The following is a 21493-nucleotide window of genomic DNA, read 5'->3' on the forward strand; positions in this document are numbered from 1 at the left end:
TCTTCTTCTTCTTCTTCTTCTTCTTCTTCTCTTTGTGGAGTACCAAGAATCTAGGAATAGTGCAGTTTGTTCATATAATTCCAGAGCTATAATGTCAGTGTTTTCGTTTTGTTTTGTTTGAAACATTGGAATCAAGTGCAGAAAAGGTAATTTAGGTTAGGAAGTTATGCAATGAATTATGCTGCTGAAAATGCTGTCTGTGAATCAGATATCATCTAGTTCTGTAACTTAACGGTGGAAACTTGGTACCATTGTAATTGAATTTGTATATTCTTGTATAATCTTTCCTTTTTTTGAGTGGATGGGGACAGATATGCTATGTGTTGTGCACTATATGAGCACTGACGGTTATTATTATTATTATTATTATTATCATTAGTATTATTATTATTATTATCATCATCATCATCACTATTATTATTAGTGCACAGGAAACTGTCCTTCAGGGAAAACATTACACTTTTTCCACGAAGATCCAAGCTAACATTTGGACATTTTCTGAACGTTCTTGAAACCTTCCAAGTTCGTAATTTGGACATTTTGTCAAAACGTTTTCAGAACGTCTTTTTGTGGAAGGTTTTCGACGTATTTAAAACGTTTCAAATGAACGTTATAAAAACGTTTTGAAGTGTTTAAAAACCCAATAAACAATCTTTCAGAATTTTTAAGGACCTGCAGAAAACCTATTGGACGATATAGACGTCAGTAAAACCTTTTAAGAATATTCAAAACATTCTGTGGACGTTCTGCGGACGTCCAGAAAACCTTTGAAAACTGTGTAGAACGTTCAAAAAACGTTTTAAGATCGTCTGGAAAGTCTTATAACTCATTCCAGAATGTTTAGAGATCTCTCATATCCGTCTAGAACATCCAGAAAACCTTTTAAGAACATCTAATGTTTATTTTTTATTAGGTATTTTAAAAAAAATTATAGTTATGAGATTATACAGGCACAATTTGGGATTAATGTACCCTAATCCTAATCCTATGTAATCATATCCTAACCTGTTCCTAATGTTTTACCACCTTATACCTATACTACATCCTATTCCCATTTAATGAATCTGTATCACATTTATTTATATACCAGCAAAATGTTGTAATGCATGAAGACATGGTTACTAAAATTAGATCACACACACCTTAATTAGGCCTATAAATATATGAAAATACCTCTTCATAACACAATTTGAAATTGTGAATAACTGAACAATAATGTAGGTAAGTTTATTTTTAACATAGAAACTTTGAACCCAGCATAAATCTTTAGATTTCAATGTCCACTAGTTTTGAAATCTTATATTTTCTTATTTGAATATTCACAAATAGGCATGAATATTCATGATAAAGAAACCAATGACAAACATGTAGCGGACCAAATAAAAATGTTTTTTAAACGTTCGTTAAAGAGGAAGCCAACATAGCAGACCTAATAAAAACATGTGGACGGTTATAAAGGACGAAGACATAGCAGACATAATGAAAATGTTTTGTAACGTCCATTGACATTTTTCAAACATTTTCCAAAAAACCTGTGCTTTGCGGTAAATGCTAAGTCCCAACTTTGACGTTGTATGTACGTTTTGAAAACGTCCGTTTTATACAAAGATGTACAGAACCTCAAAAAAACGTTGAGGAAACATTCTGAAAACATGTGTTTGCTGGGATACTACATTCATGAATAATCCTCCCATGAACAAGAAAACTTTACTTTGTAATTATGTTTCATGTGGTTTTGGAAATAATGATATCAAAATGGATGCCTTCATTTGGCATGTCTTTTAGCTCTTCTGTTTGAAAACTTGAAATATAAGAAGTGCTTCTGCACAGTGGAACTCTAGTATTTAGGATTCAGGTGTGAAATCTATTTTTTATTTTAATAGGGGTGAGGAGAGGGAAATCTTTGTTATAAATGTTGAATTAATTATGAGTTCATCACAGGTCATGAAGGTCACATGATTTTTTTTTTTTTTAGGTCTAGAAATCCTTCAGAAGCCTTGAACAAAGAAATGTAGACACTGTGTGGCATGAGCAAAAGTTCATTGTTTTGATCTATCCTGATGGAATTGCAAGCTGAAATTGTGATGTAGCTTGGCGTCATCATTAAATGAGAGTAAATCATATGACGGCACATTGATTGAATAAGTCGTCTGCTGTTTTTGCATGTTGTCTTTGTCTGTGCTGTCTATTTTTGTCATTTGTTATTTGCTAAATGTGCTGTGGGACTGCTGATGTAGAAATTCATGTGCTTGATGTATCAGAGCGGATGAGCAATGCTCCAAGGCAAACCAATTCCTAGAATATCATCCCCAGCCTGCTTGTGGAGAGAGGAGTATACTGCAGAAATAGCAACACTTCAAACTTGGGCTCTCAGCGTACGAGAAATGCGTACAATCAAAACATGGCATCCACAGAGAAACAGCAGAGTGCCATTGTACGAAGCTTTTTTCCTCTGTCTGTTTCTGTCCTCAGTACAGATTAGCATGGGAAGACTTTGTTCTGGTCTGCTCTTCTTATGCTGTATATGCTGAATATTTTGTGAGGTTTTCATTTTCGCGAATTCCACGAGTCAGGTGCTATTCGCAAAATTAAAGACAAGTGAAAATAATAACTGTGATCCCGATAGGAATAGACACACATGTAGGTATTTCTCCGTGCAGAACAGTACTCCACGATCGTGAATTTAACCACTCACGAAATCATCGGGAAGTCATGATTCGCGAAAATATAAACTCGCTAAATATATGGCATATACAGTAACCATTTACTTGCTGTACCAGTTTCATCCACCTGTTCATATGGAGGTTGCTTTTTTGCTGTTGCAGCACCAATTTTGTGGAATAGATTGGTATACAGACTTAGGGCTGAGGTAGACAGACTTAGGGCTGAGGCAGACGCTAAGCAATCTGTAAAATCCTTGAAAACTTTTTATTATTTTGTTATTTATTTATTTATTTATTTATTTATTTATTTATTTATCTATTTATTTATTACTATTTTTTTTGGGGGGGGGGGTTGGTACTGTGGTTGCTTGCTTACTGGCATGTGTAGCTTCCTTGGAGCCTTCATATAGAATGAAGACATTCAATATTCAAATAGGCATGGCCATGTGTGTGTATCTTTGAGGAGGTAATGCTGTGTACAGCACATGTTCCGTAAGGGTTGTTATTTTTGCAAATTACGCGAGTCTGGTGCTATTCACAAATTTAACAACACTGGAAAAGACCAACTCTGATTCCAACATAAATCCAACATGAAGACATACATTTCTCTGTTCATTACCATCCTCCACATTTGTGAATTTAACCATTCGCAACATTGTCAGCTTGTCCCGGCTTGCAAATGATAATTAAAAAAGAAAAAAATAGATGCGCTAAATATATGGCATATACAGTATGCCATCCATATCATGGTCTCATGACACAATAAAAAGGCTTTAGTCAGAAGGTTGGTGTTTTGAAGATATTTTAGTACAGAGATTGAACCTGCAACAAAAAAAAAATTATAGAACAAGTTCACCTTCATAAACATAAGGATTGAGAAAATGTAACAATATTAGTAGAACACATCAGTGAAAGTTTGAGGAAAATCGGACAATCGATGCAAAAGTTTTTGTGTTGGAACCGCTGGATGAGGAGACTACTACAGCTTGTGAGTCATATGCGTACAACAGTATAAAGAAAATGTAAAAGAAAATTCAACATATTTTCACTTTTTTCGCATAATAAAAGAGCTCTTGACTTGCCTCTTTCTAAAGGTAGGGGGAATAATATTACCCCTAACATTTGTCGGTAAGGAGTCAGGGGAATGTGTACTATTTTCAAAAGATGGAATTTTGTGAAATTCTCTTTATATTTTCCTTATATTGTTGTACGCATGTGACATCTAAGTTATTCATGCACTGCAGTAGTCTTCTCATCCAGCGGGTACTGCACAAAAACTTCAAAAATTCATAACTTTTGAACCGATGGTCTGATTTTCCTCATAATTTCAATGATGTGTTCTACTAATGTTGCTACTTTCTCTTAATCCTTATGTTTATAAAGGTGAACTTGTCCTTTAAAGATGGCTTTTAGGCTTAGCTGATACATTTCTCTCACTTTTATGCAAATTTGGCAGCGTGACATCTACAGGAGATGTGAAGCTACTTAGCTATATTGCCTGGACAAAAATCTTCGCAAAAACTTGAGTAAGTTCGTGAATGATACTATATATAGTGCTTTATTAGACTTTCCCTGTGAGGACAAACAAATTTGTCACAATTTTTTTCTCTCTCTTGATCGGATTCCTTTCTGAGATTTCCAGGCAGGTTTATGTATTTGATATCTGAGTACATTCTGGTAGTGGAAACAAATTGAAAAGAATTGATATGCATTGGCTTGGATCTATGAATCTGTGATAGTTGATATGGTAGCATCTAATTTCATCACCTGCCACAATGTAGAATAAGTATAAGAAGTGTGAAAACAACATTTTTTTTTTTAATTTTATAATTCATTGTTGTTATTATTATTATTATTTTGATGCTCCAGTGAGTTTAACCTTTCGCGGCAAGGGAAGAGCGTTATGTATTCATGCAAAAAGAGAAAGAAAAAAAACAGAGAGAGTGATAGAGTTGTTACACATGAACGTGCAATCCTAGTGGGGCCATTAGTGTGTCTAAAGGATGAAATTAGGGGCCATTAGCTGGCAGGTACTAGCTCCTTTAGGATAGAATCCCATTATCTCACTCTCTTCTTCCTTCCTCCCATCTGTCTCATTTTATCTGTCTGTCTCTCTGTCTTTCTGTCAGTCTATCATTCTGTCTGTCTATCTTTCTGTGTATCTCCCTTTCTCTGTATCCCCCTTTCTGCCAAGCAGCCTTTTATCCACTCAACTCACACACAGACAGACTTGCTGTCACTTTTTCTAAATAGATTCTTGAGCACCATTTTCCAACATGAAATCTCTGTCTCTCTCTCTTTCTCTGTGTGTCTGTCTGTCCGTCCATCTCTCTATCTCTTTCTTTGTATCTTTCCCTTCACTTTTTGTGTATTATTTCTGCCTTGCTTTTTCCTTTTGTAGTACAAGTATAAAGGGCGAATCCAGGAATTCCGTAAAGAGGGGGTGCCTTTACAAAATTAAAGGGGGGCTCACGTGCTCCCATTTCTTTTCTTTTTATTTCTTTTGTTTTAACAAAAATTGAAGAGGGGGCGTGCACCCGGTGCTCTCCCACCTGGATCTGCCACTGAGTATGACTTGTTCTGTTTCTATATGTTGTAGAAAAGAAACAATATTGAGACAGTAATTCCTCAAAGTTTACTGCATCATTCATGTCAATCATTGTTGTGAATACATGTATATAGTATACTGTTTATCTATGCTAGACATGTCAATAATTACTGGGTTAGAACACTTAAAGAGCTTTCCATTTTTCAAGCATTTGAGCAAAGCATACCAACAAATTACACAGTGTCGGCCTATCTTCCCCCTTGCTCTCCAAGTTTTGTCACACTGGAATACTATAGCTATGTGAAATACGATATACTGCTGGATGTGATAGGAAGTAAACCCACTGTACTCATCAACAGGACAAGTTAACTTCTTATGATTCAAGACATTCCACTTGAATAAGTATAAAGACTACTGTAAAACCAGACATTGTCGCATACATGAAATTTCGCCATGAGCTGGGATTCACAAAAGTAAAATGCACATGTATGCAAAGTTTCATCCACACAATGCAATGAATGCCAGTGGCTCCAATTAGCAGAAGTTTCATGCTGAAAAAAAAACAAGAAAAAAAAAAGCTGTCAGCTCCAATTTAGACAATTTTATGCCTCAGATGTTTCTGGTTTTACATTTTATTTATCATGCATTTTATGTGCATAGTCACAGCTGTGGCTTGATTATTCTCATCCCATGAAATGGCATCACAGACTTGAGGACAAAGACAAATTAAACTAAAGAGACAAAGAATAAACAGATGTTGACTTTAGCACTAGCTTGTAATGTCCACACATAAAGAATAGGAATAAATAATGATTTACAGTTCGAAAGAAACAAAAGTGTATTGACAGTATGAAAAAAAAAACTAACTGCAAGCTTGACTATAATATAGTGGCATAATGACTTAATAGCTATCATTTGTCTAAATTAATAGCTAACATTTGTCTGCTTTTGACAAATGTTAGCTGTCAAACTTCATGGTACATGTATCATGTGTTTTTAAAGATATTAGTGATGTGCATTTATATGTAGTTGTTTTATGTGCATTTACATGAAGTTGTTTTTCTAGTGTTCATCATGAGATCACATTTCAGTCGTATTTACTTTGCTCTACATTTGTGTCGTCGTAAGAAGAGAATAAGATTGTCGCCAGAGGTGTAGATGATTTTAGCGTCTTGTACTTGTACATGTGTAGAAATGTGACACACATTTCTGTGGAGGTCAACTTTGTGGCTAGTTTCTGTCATTCCCCAAGGGAAATTTGGAAAGTGTTAGTTGCACGAAGGTATCTTTATCATGTATTCCTGGGACAAGCTTCATGCATACTCCACCTACTTAACCTGGCCAGCAAGGGTTCAGAAGAAGCCACCATGCAGTGCCAGCAGAGCGTGCAAGCCTGTGGTTCAACCAACAACTAATAATCTTGCTTGCAGTCACGTCAAGCCCCCCCCCCCCCCCCCCCCCCCCCACACACACACACACATACACACAGTTTCACACCTGTCAATAAACATCTTACTCATTCTGCTGGTGACATCTCATGGCCTTTTTCTGGTCAGAAGCTGTTCATAGGATAATGGTATACAGTCAAGAAGGTAAATGTAATTGTTGGGGGTGTGTTTATATGAGCTCACTTAAACCTAAAATGCAGTACAACATCGGTACACAAATTTGCATTATTTGTATACTCGAGTAATTAATAGTGAACAATACCTTGTAGTTTGGTTGCGTTTTTCTGCCTCACAGCACATCAATTGCTTTGTCTGAGACTTCATTTACTTCTGCATAGTTAAATGGTAAATAAAAAGGATACTCATTAACACATTTTCCTTAACTTCCTCTGTGATAGAAAACAGAATTGAAGATGTGATGCTGTCTCATCCAAACCTATTTGGGAGAAAGAAAAATTCTTGGCAATTATCTTTCAGCTTTTGTAATTGCTGTCAAAGTACGTATTTGCAGCAAAATGACTTCATCTGCTGTGTTGTTTGTGGAACAGTGTATACAAAGTTACTACTAGCAAGGAAAACAGTTTATAGACTGTCTCAAGGCTGCGAGTGCTATAACTTGGTACTAGGTATTTGTTTTGGGTAGTGTTGATCCTATATTTGTGTCATGATTACCCCGTGGATTTATGTGCTTTCTTAAATACTACATTACCTGTTGCATGATAGGTTCAGTGTTCATATCTCAGGTACAAGGATAAAAAAAAAAAGAATTACCTCAAGGCAACCTGGAGGTGAGACTATACCAGGGGCATTTATTCTGCCAAGCTTCATAGTTGAGCCAGGCTCATATCACGCGCATCATGCAAGATTCATGGCGCTGGTGTGATATGCAGCCTGGTGTCTTGGGGTAATCTTCTGGTGGCAGCAGCAGCAGATTGGGATGAGTCTGGGCATCTGAATTTTGAGTTCCAGGCTAGACCCCGCTGATTGCTTTAGCATATCAGGCATCGCAGCCAATCGGCATGTGATGCATCAACGCAAATATTTAAGTTAGGATCTGTTTCTTATTACCTGTCTCTCTCCATCTCTCTCTCCCCTTTCCTTGTACATTACCTTGGTGTTGAAACCGGCATTGAAGTCCCCGCTCACCAAAGCTGTCAGAAGTATGCCTTTTCAATCCTGGCCGCCCTATTATATTTCCACCCACGCTATTCATGGTGTTATGAAGAAATAAGCAGTTCACCTCAACCTCATTCACTTTTGGCACACTGCGCTGCTATAGTGACAGGCAGCTGTGGTGGTGCTTGGACAATGTTGAAGAAGAAAATCACCATGGGGCATTGCTGAAGGGATCTTAACCCATGAAAAGAGTATGTTCAATGAATGCCAACCTCATTGATATTGAAGATTTGAAGAAGATATGAAAAAAGGAACACCCTTGAATCCGTATAAAGATTGTCATAAACATATTAAATATGATTCAAAGTAAATTCAAGTCAAAGTTTCATTTCCAATATCACAAATTCTAACAAACATAATAATACAACTAGAAAAGCACTCTGAGAGCGCAGACCTCCGCCAAGCAGTAATAATCTTGTTCTTCCATAGAGATCAGTGATTTTCACCCATACGTATGCGTGCTGAAAAATCGCCTGATTTCCCAATATATATAGAAGCCTTTGTTTCGTCACAAACCCTCAGCTGCGCGGCGCGCCTCGCCCTAGCAGAAACTATTGCACGCACTCTAGTGCGCGCTTGAAAACCTCAAAAATGCGCAGCTTGAACTCCCAAGTTCATTAACCCTACCTGCCAAAATATCAAAAATCCTTCATAAATTCCCAAAAAATTCTTGGATCACTACCAAAATGTAATCATCTCTTACTTGTGTCATTCTCAACCTTTCCTGTAAGTTTCATCCAAATCCGTTAACTACTTTTTGAGTTATTTTGCACACAGACAAACTAACTAACGAAAAAAAAAAGCCCAACGGTAACGAAAACATAACCTCCTCCCTTGGCGGAGGTAAAAAAAAAAAACAACTAGAGAAGCGCTCTGAGAGTGCAGACCTTCACCAAGCAGATCATTTCCACCACTGATCTTGTTCTCAAAATGAGATTAGTGATTTCCACCCATACATGTGCATGCTGAAAATCACTCGATTTCCCAATACTGAAGCCTTTTGTTAGGTCATCAACTTCCAGCTGCACGTCGCCTCACCAGCCTGCGCAGCAGAAACTAAAGCATGCACTTTAGTGCAAGTAGGGAAACCTTAAATATGTGCAGCTTGAACTCCAAAGTTCATTGATCCTACCTGCCAAAATATCGAAAAATCCTTCATAAAATCCATAAAAATTCCCAGATCACTACCAAAATGTAATCATCTGTTCCTTGTGTCATTATCAACCTTTCCTGCAAGTTTCATCCAAATCTGTGAAAAATTTGTTTAGTTATTTTGCATACAGACAAGCAAACAAACCAACCAACCATCCAACTAACAAGCAAACAAACCAACGCAGATGCAAACATGACCTCCTTCCTTGGCGGAGGTAAAAATCAGTGTAATACAAAGTTTATAAACATATTGAACGCAGAAGAAATAGCAAGTGCAAAGCCTATAAAAATTTATTCGAACAAAATCATTGCATTACCAGAAAGGAAAAGGCTAGATTATCTACCATGGCATCATATCATAATATTAAATGGGTTAGTCAACTACTGCTTAGTGATTGGCTAAACACAGTCACGTGATGGAGGCACATTTGGTTATGTTCGCCCATGGGCAGAACATTTTTGTAATGTTCTCCCATGGAAAAACATTTTCACGTAACAAATAAAAAATGATACCAAACGATTGAACGATCATATTTTTCACTAATTTGACTTACCCACATGATATAACAGATGATGACTTTTGTTGTCGGGAACATGTACCAAACGTTCACCCTCAGGGTTTGAAATGCTATTTTGGGTGGCTATAACCTATAACCTCCCTCAATAGCATTTCAAACCCTTTGTGTGGACCATTCGGTATGTTTCCTCCCCCGCCAGTCATCATCTATATAATGTGTGCTAAATATGATTACCTGCAGTTGGCCTTATGGCTATGTGATATTCCGTGGAATGCAGTCATATTTTTTTCCAGACATAATATTAACTAGCATTATTTCATTTACCTAGGAGATTCTGATTTTATGTCTTTGAAATTATACATACAGTTGTAAGTACAATTTCTCAGCTTTACATGTGTCATAGTGATTCAAAATATGTGACTTCATAGAAAAATGATAGTGACATTTATTGCATAATCATAGAGATGAGTACGGAGCATCACATACCATGTACCGTCATGCCATATGAACTGTTGACTGTTTTAAAATGTGGAAAGGATACATGTGTTGAATAATCAACTTTAAAACTGTCATTAGATTTACAGTATCAATCTAATTTTTTTTTTTTTTTTGTCTGAGCTATTGCTTTTCTGTCATGAGCCGCATTTACACTTACTAACATCGCGATTTTTAAAATCGCAATATTTTGGGTCCACCGTTTACACTTGCGCAAAAGCATGCGAAGTTTGAGCTTCACGAAACATCGCGACTTTTTGGTCGGTAGTGCGCATGCGTAATTTACCTCTTTTCAACACGGTAGCGGAGTGGAAGCGCGCGCTCTCTGTCTGTTCTGTTGGTTTTCACTGCAGTGCAGTATATTTTGATCACAGCTAGCTGGTTGGAACGTTGAGCCAGGGCATTTTATCAGTACAATATGCGCCAATGCACACATACATTTGTGCTTCTCGAGACTGTTTACTTACGGTAAAACTATACATAGCTTGCTATATTAGATCACATACGTAGTAGGTGTGTAAAACTTCATCTAAGTATGGAAAAGTTGATGACAGCAGTATTCAGGAGGATCATGAAATTTCGCCGATATGACGAAAGTGCATTAAAAGTAGGACTTGTTAGGACTGGTATTTTATCAGGCGACAGCAAGAACTCACACTTGTTACGTACTCCTGTGTTCCACAAACAACGTATACCGAGAGCAGTATGGGCACTCCCACAATCAACGCATTTCTGGGAGAACATTATTTTGTTAAGTCGTCATGGGGGTGATGATACGTGGTTTGGGAACTTCACATTTGCTACTAGTAGTAGTTTTCACGTATAGTTTCATCAGGGAGAGTGAGGTGAGGTTTAGACCTGTACACTGTACCGTGTACAATGTACTTAGTACTCTGGCCAATGACCGACGTACTCTCTACACATCCCAAAGAGGGATCGGGAGCGCGCGTAAACTCCCGGTGGTGCAATCCGATACCGAAAGTCGCGTGATGAAAAATTCTGCAGCTTGGGTTTACACTCGCTAACTTCGCCTCAAACTTCGCGATGTTTCAAAAAATCGCACTCCGGCTGGCGATTTTTCTGGCGATGTATCGAGGGCGTTTGGGTGTAGTTGCTTAGCAACTTGCACCCAAATGTCGCGATTTTAGAAAAATCACGATTTTTCCAAGCAAGTGTAAATGGGCCTATGGTCTTGTTTATGATGAGATTTGTTTTTTGTCTTTATGGAGAATTCCCTGCTTATGTGGATCCACAAAACCCTTCATGATTTTGTGCCTTCATCTCATGATGATTTTCTCAAGATTGTTAACCACTTCATCTAAACAGTGTATGTCTTAGATGGCAAAGCATTTATGAGTACATGTGTGTGTGTGTGTGTGTGTGTGTGTGTGTGTGTGTGTGTGTGTGTGGGAGGAGGAGGAGGGCGAGTTATTAACCCAGTTTGCCCCCTATTTCTTCCCTCCTGTCACCATCAGATGGAATTTAAAGGACTGATCAAGCTCTGATTGGAAACTGTCTGCAAGGACCAGTTTTGCTATATTTGCCCAGATATTAGTTTGCACATCAGCCAAGCATTTATTTCTAGTTCCAGAATGATTCTGGGGGCGTAAAGATACATGGTGTAAATCTGGTCTTTCTATATATGTCTATTTCTTTGTTCCTATTTTGGGAAGAGAGAAGGGAGTATGATTGCCGAGCCAAGAGAAACAGAATGAGAAGGAAGGACAGTGTGTGGACATTGCTATGAGGAATGTATCAAGTACTGGACAGCAAAAAGTGCATTGATGTAGATGAACCATGATATGGTTTGACAGCAAAATTGTGAAGAGATGCCTGAAAAGGAAGTCTCCTCGCTTCTACAACCTGCTGTTGAATCTATTTTTAAGACAAGAGAAATGAAAAGAGTGAGAAAGAGAAGCAGAGGAAAAGAGAATGACGCTGATGGTAGTGGTGATACTGATGATGGTGGTGATAATGGCGGCGGTGGCAAGGAAAGTGGATTCAGAGTAGGAGAAAGAAAGCTGAAGCAGACTTCAGCTTTCAAGACAGATGACAAGTTTGATTCCCTGGAGTAAACTTTGCTGATGGGGGAAAATATCAGCCTTAAAACCCTCTGTCTTCCAAATCTTAGCAAGACAAATTGGATCAGTGCTACTCAAAGGCATTCCATATAATGCTCTCGGTGCAAGTTTTTTTTTTTTTCTTGGTCCTCTGAGGCATGTTTAGAAATCTGCTGCTTCCATGCAAATTATGTGATTCTCTTGAGTTGACTTTGTAGAGAAAAGAAGATGCAAACAAATTATATTTTGCCTCAAGTGTGTAAATTTCCTCAGACATTAATAATATAAAGTCTTCTCTCTTTGCAGCAGTAACAATCCCATTGCTGTGCAGACAGAGATTAAAGTAAGATGATGCTGAGGAGGAGGGATGGATTTTGCAATAGATTCAAAGAATGAGGAAAAATGATATTGGAAATTTACAGATCTTTAGAAGTGTGCATCTACACATAAGAAAAAAAAAAGTTCCCTGTTGCAAGTGCTGCTGTATGTTTAGACAAGGATGTATCGAGTTCATATCGAGAAATTGAGTTTGTGAAATTGGGAGAAAGATATAAGTGAATATTGATAAGAGTTTTTTTCTCTGTTTTTTTCAAGATGAGAAGCATCAAGCGTAAACATAGTCATCACTTTTAATCATTCCCGGCAGAAACTCCGGCTGCAGTGCAGATCGTGTGCGGTAATTTCCAGCTCTGGTCAGCTCCTCAACAGCAGTGCTGGTGCAACCATTGACACCTATCCTTGTGTCATCCGCATGAACAGCGCCCCCACCAGTAGCTATGAGAAGGATGTGGGGTCAAAGACCACAGTCAGGGTTATGGGTCATGTCAATCTGTTGAAGGTAAGTGATTGTCAGAATCACTGGCAAGTACTATCGCAGTCTCATATAACCACTGCTTACAAAGATATTTACAAATTTTAAACATGGTAAATAGCTGGTTGTCAGTATCAGGTTCAAATCATTATGAAACATGCCACATATATATTTGATATTCTTATATCAAAACAATATTTATGATGGTTATATTGATTATCAAGCCTTGCCTGTTGAGCAAATACACTGTATGATAAGAAGGAAACTATTTTTCTTTTTGCCCAAGGAGGTGTCGGTACAAACATGTTCATTTGATCTGCATATTACTACTTCTGCAGCAAAACAAAATATACTTGTGACAGTGTCCCCCGCACACATGTACATCTACCATGCAATTTTCATACCAATTGGATATATAATTCAAAGGACTTGGTCCATTGTTACAGTGTGGCTGTCAAATGTAGATGTGTGTTTATGGTAACCAAAGACGCTTAACTGAAAAGACAGGAAAGTGCGCGCTAATCCTGTACAAAACAAATAGACAGCGCGCGGTCCTCAAGCATATTACGCACATCACCTGAGACCACTCAAAGACGCTTGATAAACAACAACAAAAAGACACTCATCTTTGCCTGAGACGCGCTGTCTTTGAAGTTGTTGTTGTTTATCAAGTGTCTTTGATTGTTTTTAGATCATATTGTTGCCAAATTTTTACATCCACGAAATAATCCTTATTACTTTAAAATCTTGTTCTTCAAAATAATCCCTTTAATCGAAAAAAAGCTAGGACTATAATTTTTAATTTTTTTTAAGATAATAAAAATACCACTACATTTGGAAAAGGTGTACTGAGTTTGTACTTAGCTCTCTTTTATATCGTCATGTAGGGTAGCCATTTTGTTTCCATTTTTATCACGCGCCTTCCTATCTTCCTCTACTATCTTTGATAGTAACCTTTTGATTACATTGTAACTATCTTTACCTCCAGGTGAACCAGAGTGAGAGTGAACAGATGGAGATCTTTGTGAACAAGAAGACACGGACGGAGATGCTGATCATCCCCTGGCTCTACACCACCCGCATCAACAAGCGGCGAGACAAGCACTACAACATCGCCAAGAACTTCTCCAAGGCCTTCCCGGCCACCGAATTCTACGTGCTCTCCTCGGGAAAGATGATATCGGCGGAGAGCATCTTCCAGCGGGAGACGGGAATCACTAGGTAAGGAGGCAGTGCGGGGGAACGTGATTGTGATATCGGCTGATCACACATCAGATGGTGAGAGAGGCAGGGAGAGAGATGGTTAAGATGGAAAAGAGTGAAGGGTAGAGATGATGACAGGCAGAGAGATGGAGAGAAGGTGAAAGAGTAATAGAGAGGAAACCTGAATGTATTTACATGTCGGGCTGTGTTACTGCTTGTTTGCATTCGCAGGGCACCAAGCTACTCTGAGGAGGTGTTGGCATAAAACCCTGACAAGTGCATTGATTACATCAATCAAAGTATTTTGTTACTGCAGGCAGATATGATGACAGTGTGGTTGCCTTATGAATCTCACCTAATGTAATGTTCATATTAAGTCATATATGTACCTCTTGTATATCAGTGGCATTGTATCTCATATTGTGAGCTGATGAGTTTGTTGTTGCTGTTGTTATTTGTTTTTGTTGACTCTTCAAACTCCACTGATCCTCTCTCCACAATGGAAAGACAGGATGAACAAATTTTGTAGGGCTCTACTGTGTCTTCATTCAAATTTATTTTCTCTTTGTCTGTTGTATGATAATCACTTAAAAAGTGTACAGTCAAACCTGTGCCTTAGAGGCCACCTGTCTATCGCAGCCACCTGCCGTGTGCAGAAAAAAAAAAATCTGCTATTGATAGGTTTGACTGTACTTGTGAACACAAGCTAGTAGTTTTGAATGCAGTGTTCACATAGAGGTAAATTATTTGATATCAAAACATTTGGGTGCATATGTCCATGTCCAGGATAAAAAGGTCTCCAGACAAGTAATTATTCATGTGTTGTTTGAAAGATTGAAAGCAATTATTTGCACTACAAGATTGGCTGACTTCTCACCAAAATTGATACTTGCAACAGAAAGAAGTATTGCAGAAACTACAAATGTCTAAATCATGCCCTCTCTTGAGAAGACACCACAACTTGTTCTGACAGGGATGATGTGTATGAACCTAGCTTATCCAATATCAGAACAAAATAATGATAACTTGCCATAAATCTCTTTACTTGAGCCTTCCATTTGCTAAATTACACTCAATATCAAGATGTCATTCTGTAGGAGTTGGTGAGTTTATTCAGAGTCATGACCCCAGTTTACGTCAGAGTTACCCCCAATATGGCATTTTAAACTTGTGTCTAGTGCTGGCAAAAATTGTAAGTATGCAATTACCTTGATTCCCATGTCATTGCAGATAGAAATGACCTGAAACTAATATACAATCCTTGAGTACATTGTAAGTAGCAGCTGCGGTCCCCTTCCACACCAACAACAAAATTTTCTTATAAATCAGATATTATCATAAGTAGGCCCCCCCCCCCCCTGCAAAAAAAAAACAAAAAATGGAATAAAAGTATCTAAGACCGCGTTCATGCAGATTTCGTAGCCAGAATCACAAACATGAATCATGATTCAAAATGGCGTTTCAAATCACGGTCTCCGCGGAAGAGCGTTTATGCGGGCTTTCGCAATGCTGATTCTGGCTCTGCTCATGCTTTGCCATTGCGCAGCGCACTGCGCAGTTTGACCTTGTCTCTGCAACTCGAGCCTGATCTCCTTATGCCAACTGATCAGTCAGTTTATTGTAGGCCTTTACGTTTTTATTTCGGTGAATACTTTCCAATAGGCTGTGGCATTCAGGCTCTGCCCACAGATCAAGGAATAAATTCTTCGTCTCTCCAATTGTTTCCCTTGGTAGACACAGCGCTGCAGCCATTACTATTATCAACTCAATCGGAGAGTAATAACATGTATTATCATATTAAACAGCTGGATACTAGCATAGAATCGGTGTATGGCGTTGATGTAAACAAACAAGTGCAAGTATGGTACCGAAACACACGACTCATAAGACGTACACAAGCTTGCGAACAGAGCAAGAAGCTGTGGGATACCCTACGAGACACGCATGCGCACAGCGCACAATGACATCATAGAATCATGATTGAAATCACGGTTGCGTTCATGCGGTTTCTGCGATCGTGATTCAAAACGCCCTTTTTTTCCGCGTTTCAGATCGGCGTTTTGAAACGCGGAAAAATCGCATCAACGCAACTAAACACGTTTTAATAGCGACTAAACGTGTTTACAAACGCATTTCTAGTTTTGCATGAATGCAGCCTAAATCAGATCATTGTAAGTAGCAGCTATGCCCCCCCCCCCCCCCACACACACACACACATTCGCACCACCACCACCACCAACAACAGCAACAACAACAACAAAATGTTCTTTTATAAATCCATTTGATGGAGTGTGACATGCAAGAACCATGGATTGGTACAGAAGGGTAAATAACTCATATATAGACCAAGCATCTAATCACCCATGGGAGCTGTCTCTGTGCAATGGCTTGACATTTCCCAAAGGGGGAAAGATATACAAAGAAGAGAAATATATGTGAGTATACGGGGATCAAGAAGGGAATTCTGGCTTCTATTTCCTAGAATCAGGAATGCCAAGGCCATAAGCTGTTTGCTCTCTGCGAAGATAATGCAGACATATTTTTATCTGAGGAGAGAAAAACAATTAAAGAAAAGGACAGGGAAGGAGGAATGGTTTGAATGATGGAATGTCCTACCACTGCACTAATAATCATGTGAACTAGATTGCTTGGTGCCACAGATAGCAATAAAGATAGATGTTGTCTTGGTTTTGAAAGGAATCTCTTATTGTCATACCCTAGTCGTGTCGAGTTTAGACAGTCTGGTAATTGTGTCATGTTGGGGAGCATATATATGTCATGTGACCATCACATACTTACGGGCATTCACCTATAAGTGGTAAATGTATTCAACAATATCTTCACCACAACTTAATGTAACATACAGTACAGTCATGAACATGTAGAGTATCCTATTGAGTTTTCTTGTAGAGGTTAACTGTAGCTTGAAAAACAACCCATATTTGGTCAGATTTTTTTTTTACACCATACTTCCACACCTCTCTTGGAAAGAAAGAGAATGTATACACTTCATTTTGTTTTGTGATATACCTACTGTGTGTGGCTATACTCACAAATCGACAAGTTGCACAATGATTTTGTAGTAGATGTTAGGGACAGCCAATCCTTGAGATTTATAGATATCTCATTAGAAAAGGTTGAAAACTTCCCCCTGTGCAGAAATTGGCCTGACAAAAAATACAAAATTAAAAAAAAAAAAATAAAAAAATCATTGAAATCTTATCTGGCATTTTTTTTAATCGGTTTTATGATGTGAGGTAGCTCAATTTGATACATGCTTTATTCTATTTTTATTTAGTTTCATTATTACAGATGTATTAAGCTTGTCATGTTTTTGTTTTTTGAACAAAGACTGTAAAGTAAAGGGACAGATGGGGGAGGAGGAGGGATGCTGAGATAATGATGAGCATCAGGATAGGAGATGATCACAAAAACACTCAGAGCCGGAAAGGTGTGGTCTACATAAAAAACAACTGTAGCAAAGCATTAAAGGATTACCACTTTAATAGCAGTGGTCTCCCACGTGAGTTCATCACCTGAAGTGGCTTTTCTTCTATCCCCCTGCGGCTTTGCCTAATACAGCAGAAGAGCTTAGAGAGCTGGGGAGGTATTTTTAAGCACATTGCTATGGCAACAGCTTCTATAGACAAGTATGGAAGTGATGATTTTTAATATATATACAAATAATATGTGACTTTTTTTCCTTTTTTTTTTCTTTTTATGTTTAGAAGACCAGTAGGTTTTAGTGTGTATGTTAGTGTGTGTGTTCCTTTGTGTGTTCCGGTGTGTTCCTGGTGTTTCTGTGTTTTAAGAAGAGAGAGAAAGGTAAATGAAGAAGAAAGACTGTTAACATCTTTCATACAAGTTTATTTTAAGAGGAAGTTATTGTATGGAGTGAGATGTGAATACAGAGAGTCAGCTTGAAGCTTCAGATGGGCCATATTGATGTTCGCCAAATGTGAGACTTTGGATTATTTCCACAGACAAAATAGTGTGTGTATCCATGACATTAAATGGACCACTTCCACATGGATCAAATCAGGGCTTATGGCATGTTTCATGATTGAGTAGCATTGGAGAATACATGTCAGGAATTTATCTGAAAATTCTGGATATGATAACAAGAGCTTGCACTGTTTGAATTTTCTCTTTCTTTTATGATATAGGACTGGTGAGATTAATCCTTATTTGATGCGCAAAATAATATTGTGGCCATATGGAGTTGATGTCAGTAACCTGTCAGTAATGCTCCTTCATGTTTTATAATTTATTGGTGAAATGTCAGGTAGAGCTTTGTGTGAAAGTATCATGTGTGTTTTTGTTGACAGTGTTTAAAAGTGGCAACACTCAGCTGGAATTGTGTGAGGTAAAATCTCAAAGAAAGGAAAAATATTTATGAAGAATTTCAAGATGGTTTCATGTCTCCTTGAGGATGCTAATAAGATATAACTGTGAGCCCAAATCCCAGTGAAACATGAGCAGATGCAGAAACAGAACAAAATGTCATGTGATATGTCTTGTGTGTCGTCCCCACAGGAAGGACGCCAAGACATGGCTATCTACCGGCTGGATGACACTCCTGTTTGCCCTGGATGTCTGCAACCGGGTGGATGTCTTTGGACTCGTTCCAGATAACTACTGCAAGTAAGAATGGGGCCCTGCATCCTCAAAGAGGTTGACAGTTATTGTTGGAAGTTGCCATTTTTCTTTTCTTTTTAGTTGCTGCATCTACAGCCTTAACCCATTGAGGGTGAGCTGAATTTTGCTATGACACATGTTTCCCATAAACACCTGCCTGAGTATACTTGGAACTAGCTAGTCTTCTATGGGTCAATTCTCATAACTGCCTTACCATTGTTTCCTTGGTTACTATTGTGATAACTACAGGTATGACAGACTACAATTATTGCAAACCTCAATCTTGAAAAAAAAAGTTCCAGAAAAGTGGCTGTGTCTTGAAAGGTATATACTGGGTGATAGTGTACTGTCCTTCAATGTCTTTGATGTTTTTCTGTACCTCCCCTTTTTCAGGCAAGTACGATAGTTTTAAATGTCAAATTGATTGATTTCTATATATTTTGTCCAGAGTATTAGCATATCTTATATCATTGAACATATCCATTGCATCTGGCTGAAAGAAAAGATAAAGATAAGGCTTTAAGACTCATAGTAAAGTTCTGAGAAATCAGTGTGTATTTACAGCTGTTATTTTGAAATATGTGCATAGATGCACATAATAATTTGGGACATGTTTCTTGGTGCTGAAAAATGAAGCAACATACTAAAGTAGATAGAACCATAAAGACCATTAAAGAATGATTATGGTTCTGATCATATGTATCTGAAGAGTGTAATACTTCAGTAAAAGTGGAAAAAAGGTGATTGTGTTTTTGGTTTGATGTAAGATTTAACAAGATCTTGATCAAGGTCCTTTGTTAAGCTGTGAGTTAGCTCTTTGAAATGAGTTCACATTCAAACATGATGTAAGTCTGATACTCTGTTATTTATGTTCATCCTCTGTAAAGGGAGCACCCGAATGACACGACACCATACCACTACTATGATACCGAGTTTAAGTCACAGTGCACGTACTACAAGGAGAGTGAGGAGCATCTTACTTTTGGCCACCTCTTTGTCACGGAGAAGGCCATCTTTGCCCGTTGGGCCCAGAAGTACAACATCAACTTTCTGTACCCCCGCTGGAACCTGACGGTGTCTAACACCACAGGGCCCCTGGACACACCCTTCCTGAAGCTCTTCCACGAGGCGCAGCACAACAAGACCAAGCAGAAGACGCACCGGCACCGCACGTTCCTCGGTGCCCGCATCCGGCCCCGCAAGCCACCCCTGATCGGGCCCAAGACCAAGGAGGAGGCTGAGAAGGAGAAGTATCAAAAGTTCACCCATGCCATCATGTTCATCGTGGCCATTTTCCTCAGTCTTGTCGTCTTCCTTCTCCTCTTCTTGCTGGCAAGTCTCTTTGTGTTTTGTTTCTACTTATAACAGCCATGGATGGTGGTGTGCTTCTCTGTCCGTTTACTGTGTTACTCTACTTTGCAGATCAATCTATCCTTGGATGTTTATCATTCCTTGTTAAAAAACAGAAGAAGAGAATATTCTGTCATATCTGCCAAATCTAATGATCTAAACCTTGAATTTTCTATCACTGAACAAAGTCACTAACATCCTTTGTGTGGTTGTAATATTCAGGCATCCTAATATGTGGTGTGTATTTTGTTGTTCATACCATTGTGCACACACTTGTGCAGTTTTGAATAACATAGCATTATGCAGTGCTTATTGCCAGATATTAATTAGCCAGAGAAGCAATGATTTAGTGATTTTCAAATCTATATGAAAATCAAGCTCTGTTATACACTGCAGCTGATTTTGTAAATTGTGTCATATCAAGATCACTGTTTACATAATGTAATGTAACAGCATGTGTTGCATGGTCAAAAGACATGAATCAGAACAAAAGAATTTAACTTAATGATATACATTGTATAGCATAGATGCAATCTACATTTGCCTAAGTTTCTTATTTATTCTGTTTGTGGTGAAATTGCAGCCTGGAACAGAATCATCTAACCAAGTTTTCGTCCATACTTTACTTTACTAAAGTACTTGCAATCAAAATAAATTAAGCAAGTATCAATAAAGAATAGATTGAGTTAAGCCTGTAATGTGAAGCAGGAATAAACTAAAAAATCCAGCGTTCTCTTGAAATGTCCCAGTTGATGCATTGAAACAAGGAATAAAGGCAGTTACAATTCACTGAACAATATTTCTGATTTAGACAAACCAAAATACTACAGAAAGTCAATCACAACTCAAGGGGTCTGGGCCTGTAACGATATTTTACTTTCCTGTGCACAAACTTAACAATTACAATGAAAATTGCTACTGCTAAAGGTGTGAAAAAGCCTATGCCCTGTAGGGTCTCTCATCTTATCTTCTGGGCACTGCTCAAAGAAAATAGTTTGGAAGCTATTAATGTGAGTGTATCTGAAAAGTTGTTGATAAGAGCACATTTCATTGTGCAAATTAGATAGATGTTCCAGAAAATTCCCAAAATCAGTGTCTTAAATCAAATACAGTGTATATCATTCTTGTGTATTCAATATGTATGAGATACAATGTATCTACCTATAATTCAAATACTGGTATTCCAATTTATCTACTTAACATACATAGCCAAGCTTGCCAGTATACCATTACTACTGATAGGCAAAAAGTCATAATCTGGTAAAACTAATTTTTAAATTCAGTGGTGCTGAATTTGAATTTCTATCTCTCTTTTTTTTATTTCATTATTTCCCATTAAGAGATATTTCTTTGAGAAAACACAGTCACAAAATATCACAAATAAGTCAGCCTTAATCACCTGAGCATATCATTACATACATGTATATGAGA

At 38.0% G+C, this 21493-nt stretch overlaps 1 protein-coding gene across 1 annotated transcript in view; it reads left to right on the plus strand.

Annotated features, from left to right (window-relative positions):
- LOC139734853 (uncharacterized) overlaps positions 1 to 20247 on the plus strand; it is a 28243-nt gene extending 7996 nt beyond the window's left edge. Inside the window, exons 3-6 of the mRNA XM_071645638.1 lie at positions 12707 to 12898; positions 13860 to 14092; positions 18611 to 18718; positions 19600 to 20247. Coding sequence (XP_071501739.1) covers positions 12707 to 12898; positions 13860 to 14092; positions 18611 to 18718; positions 19600 to 20077 — 1011 coding nt within the window. The 3' untranslated portion in view covers positions 20078 to 20247. The remainder of the gene's footprint in view (positions 1 to 12706; positions 12899 to 13859; positions 14093 to 18610; positions 18719 to 19599) is intronic.
- The last annotated feature ends 1246 nt before the right edge of the window (positions 20248 to 21493 follow it).

The sequence above is a fragment of the Diadema antillarum genome, unplaced genomic scaffold (assembly GCF_040938485.1).
Source record: "Diadema antillarum isolate AM-2024a unplaced genomic scaffold, OU_Dant_1.0 seq00000550_RagTag, whole genome shotgun sequence".
NCBI lineage: Eukaryota > Metazoa > Echinodermata > Echinoidea > Diadematoida > Diadematidae > Diadema > Diadema antillarum.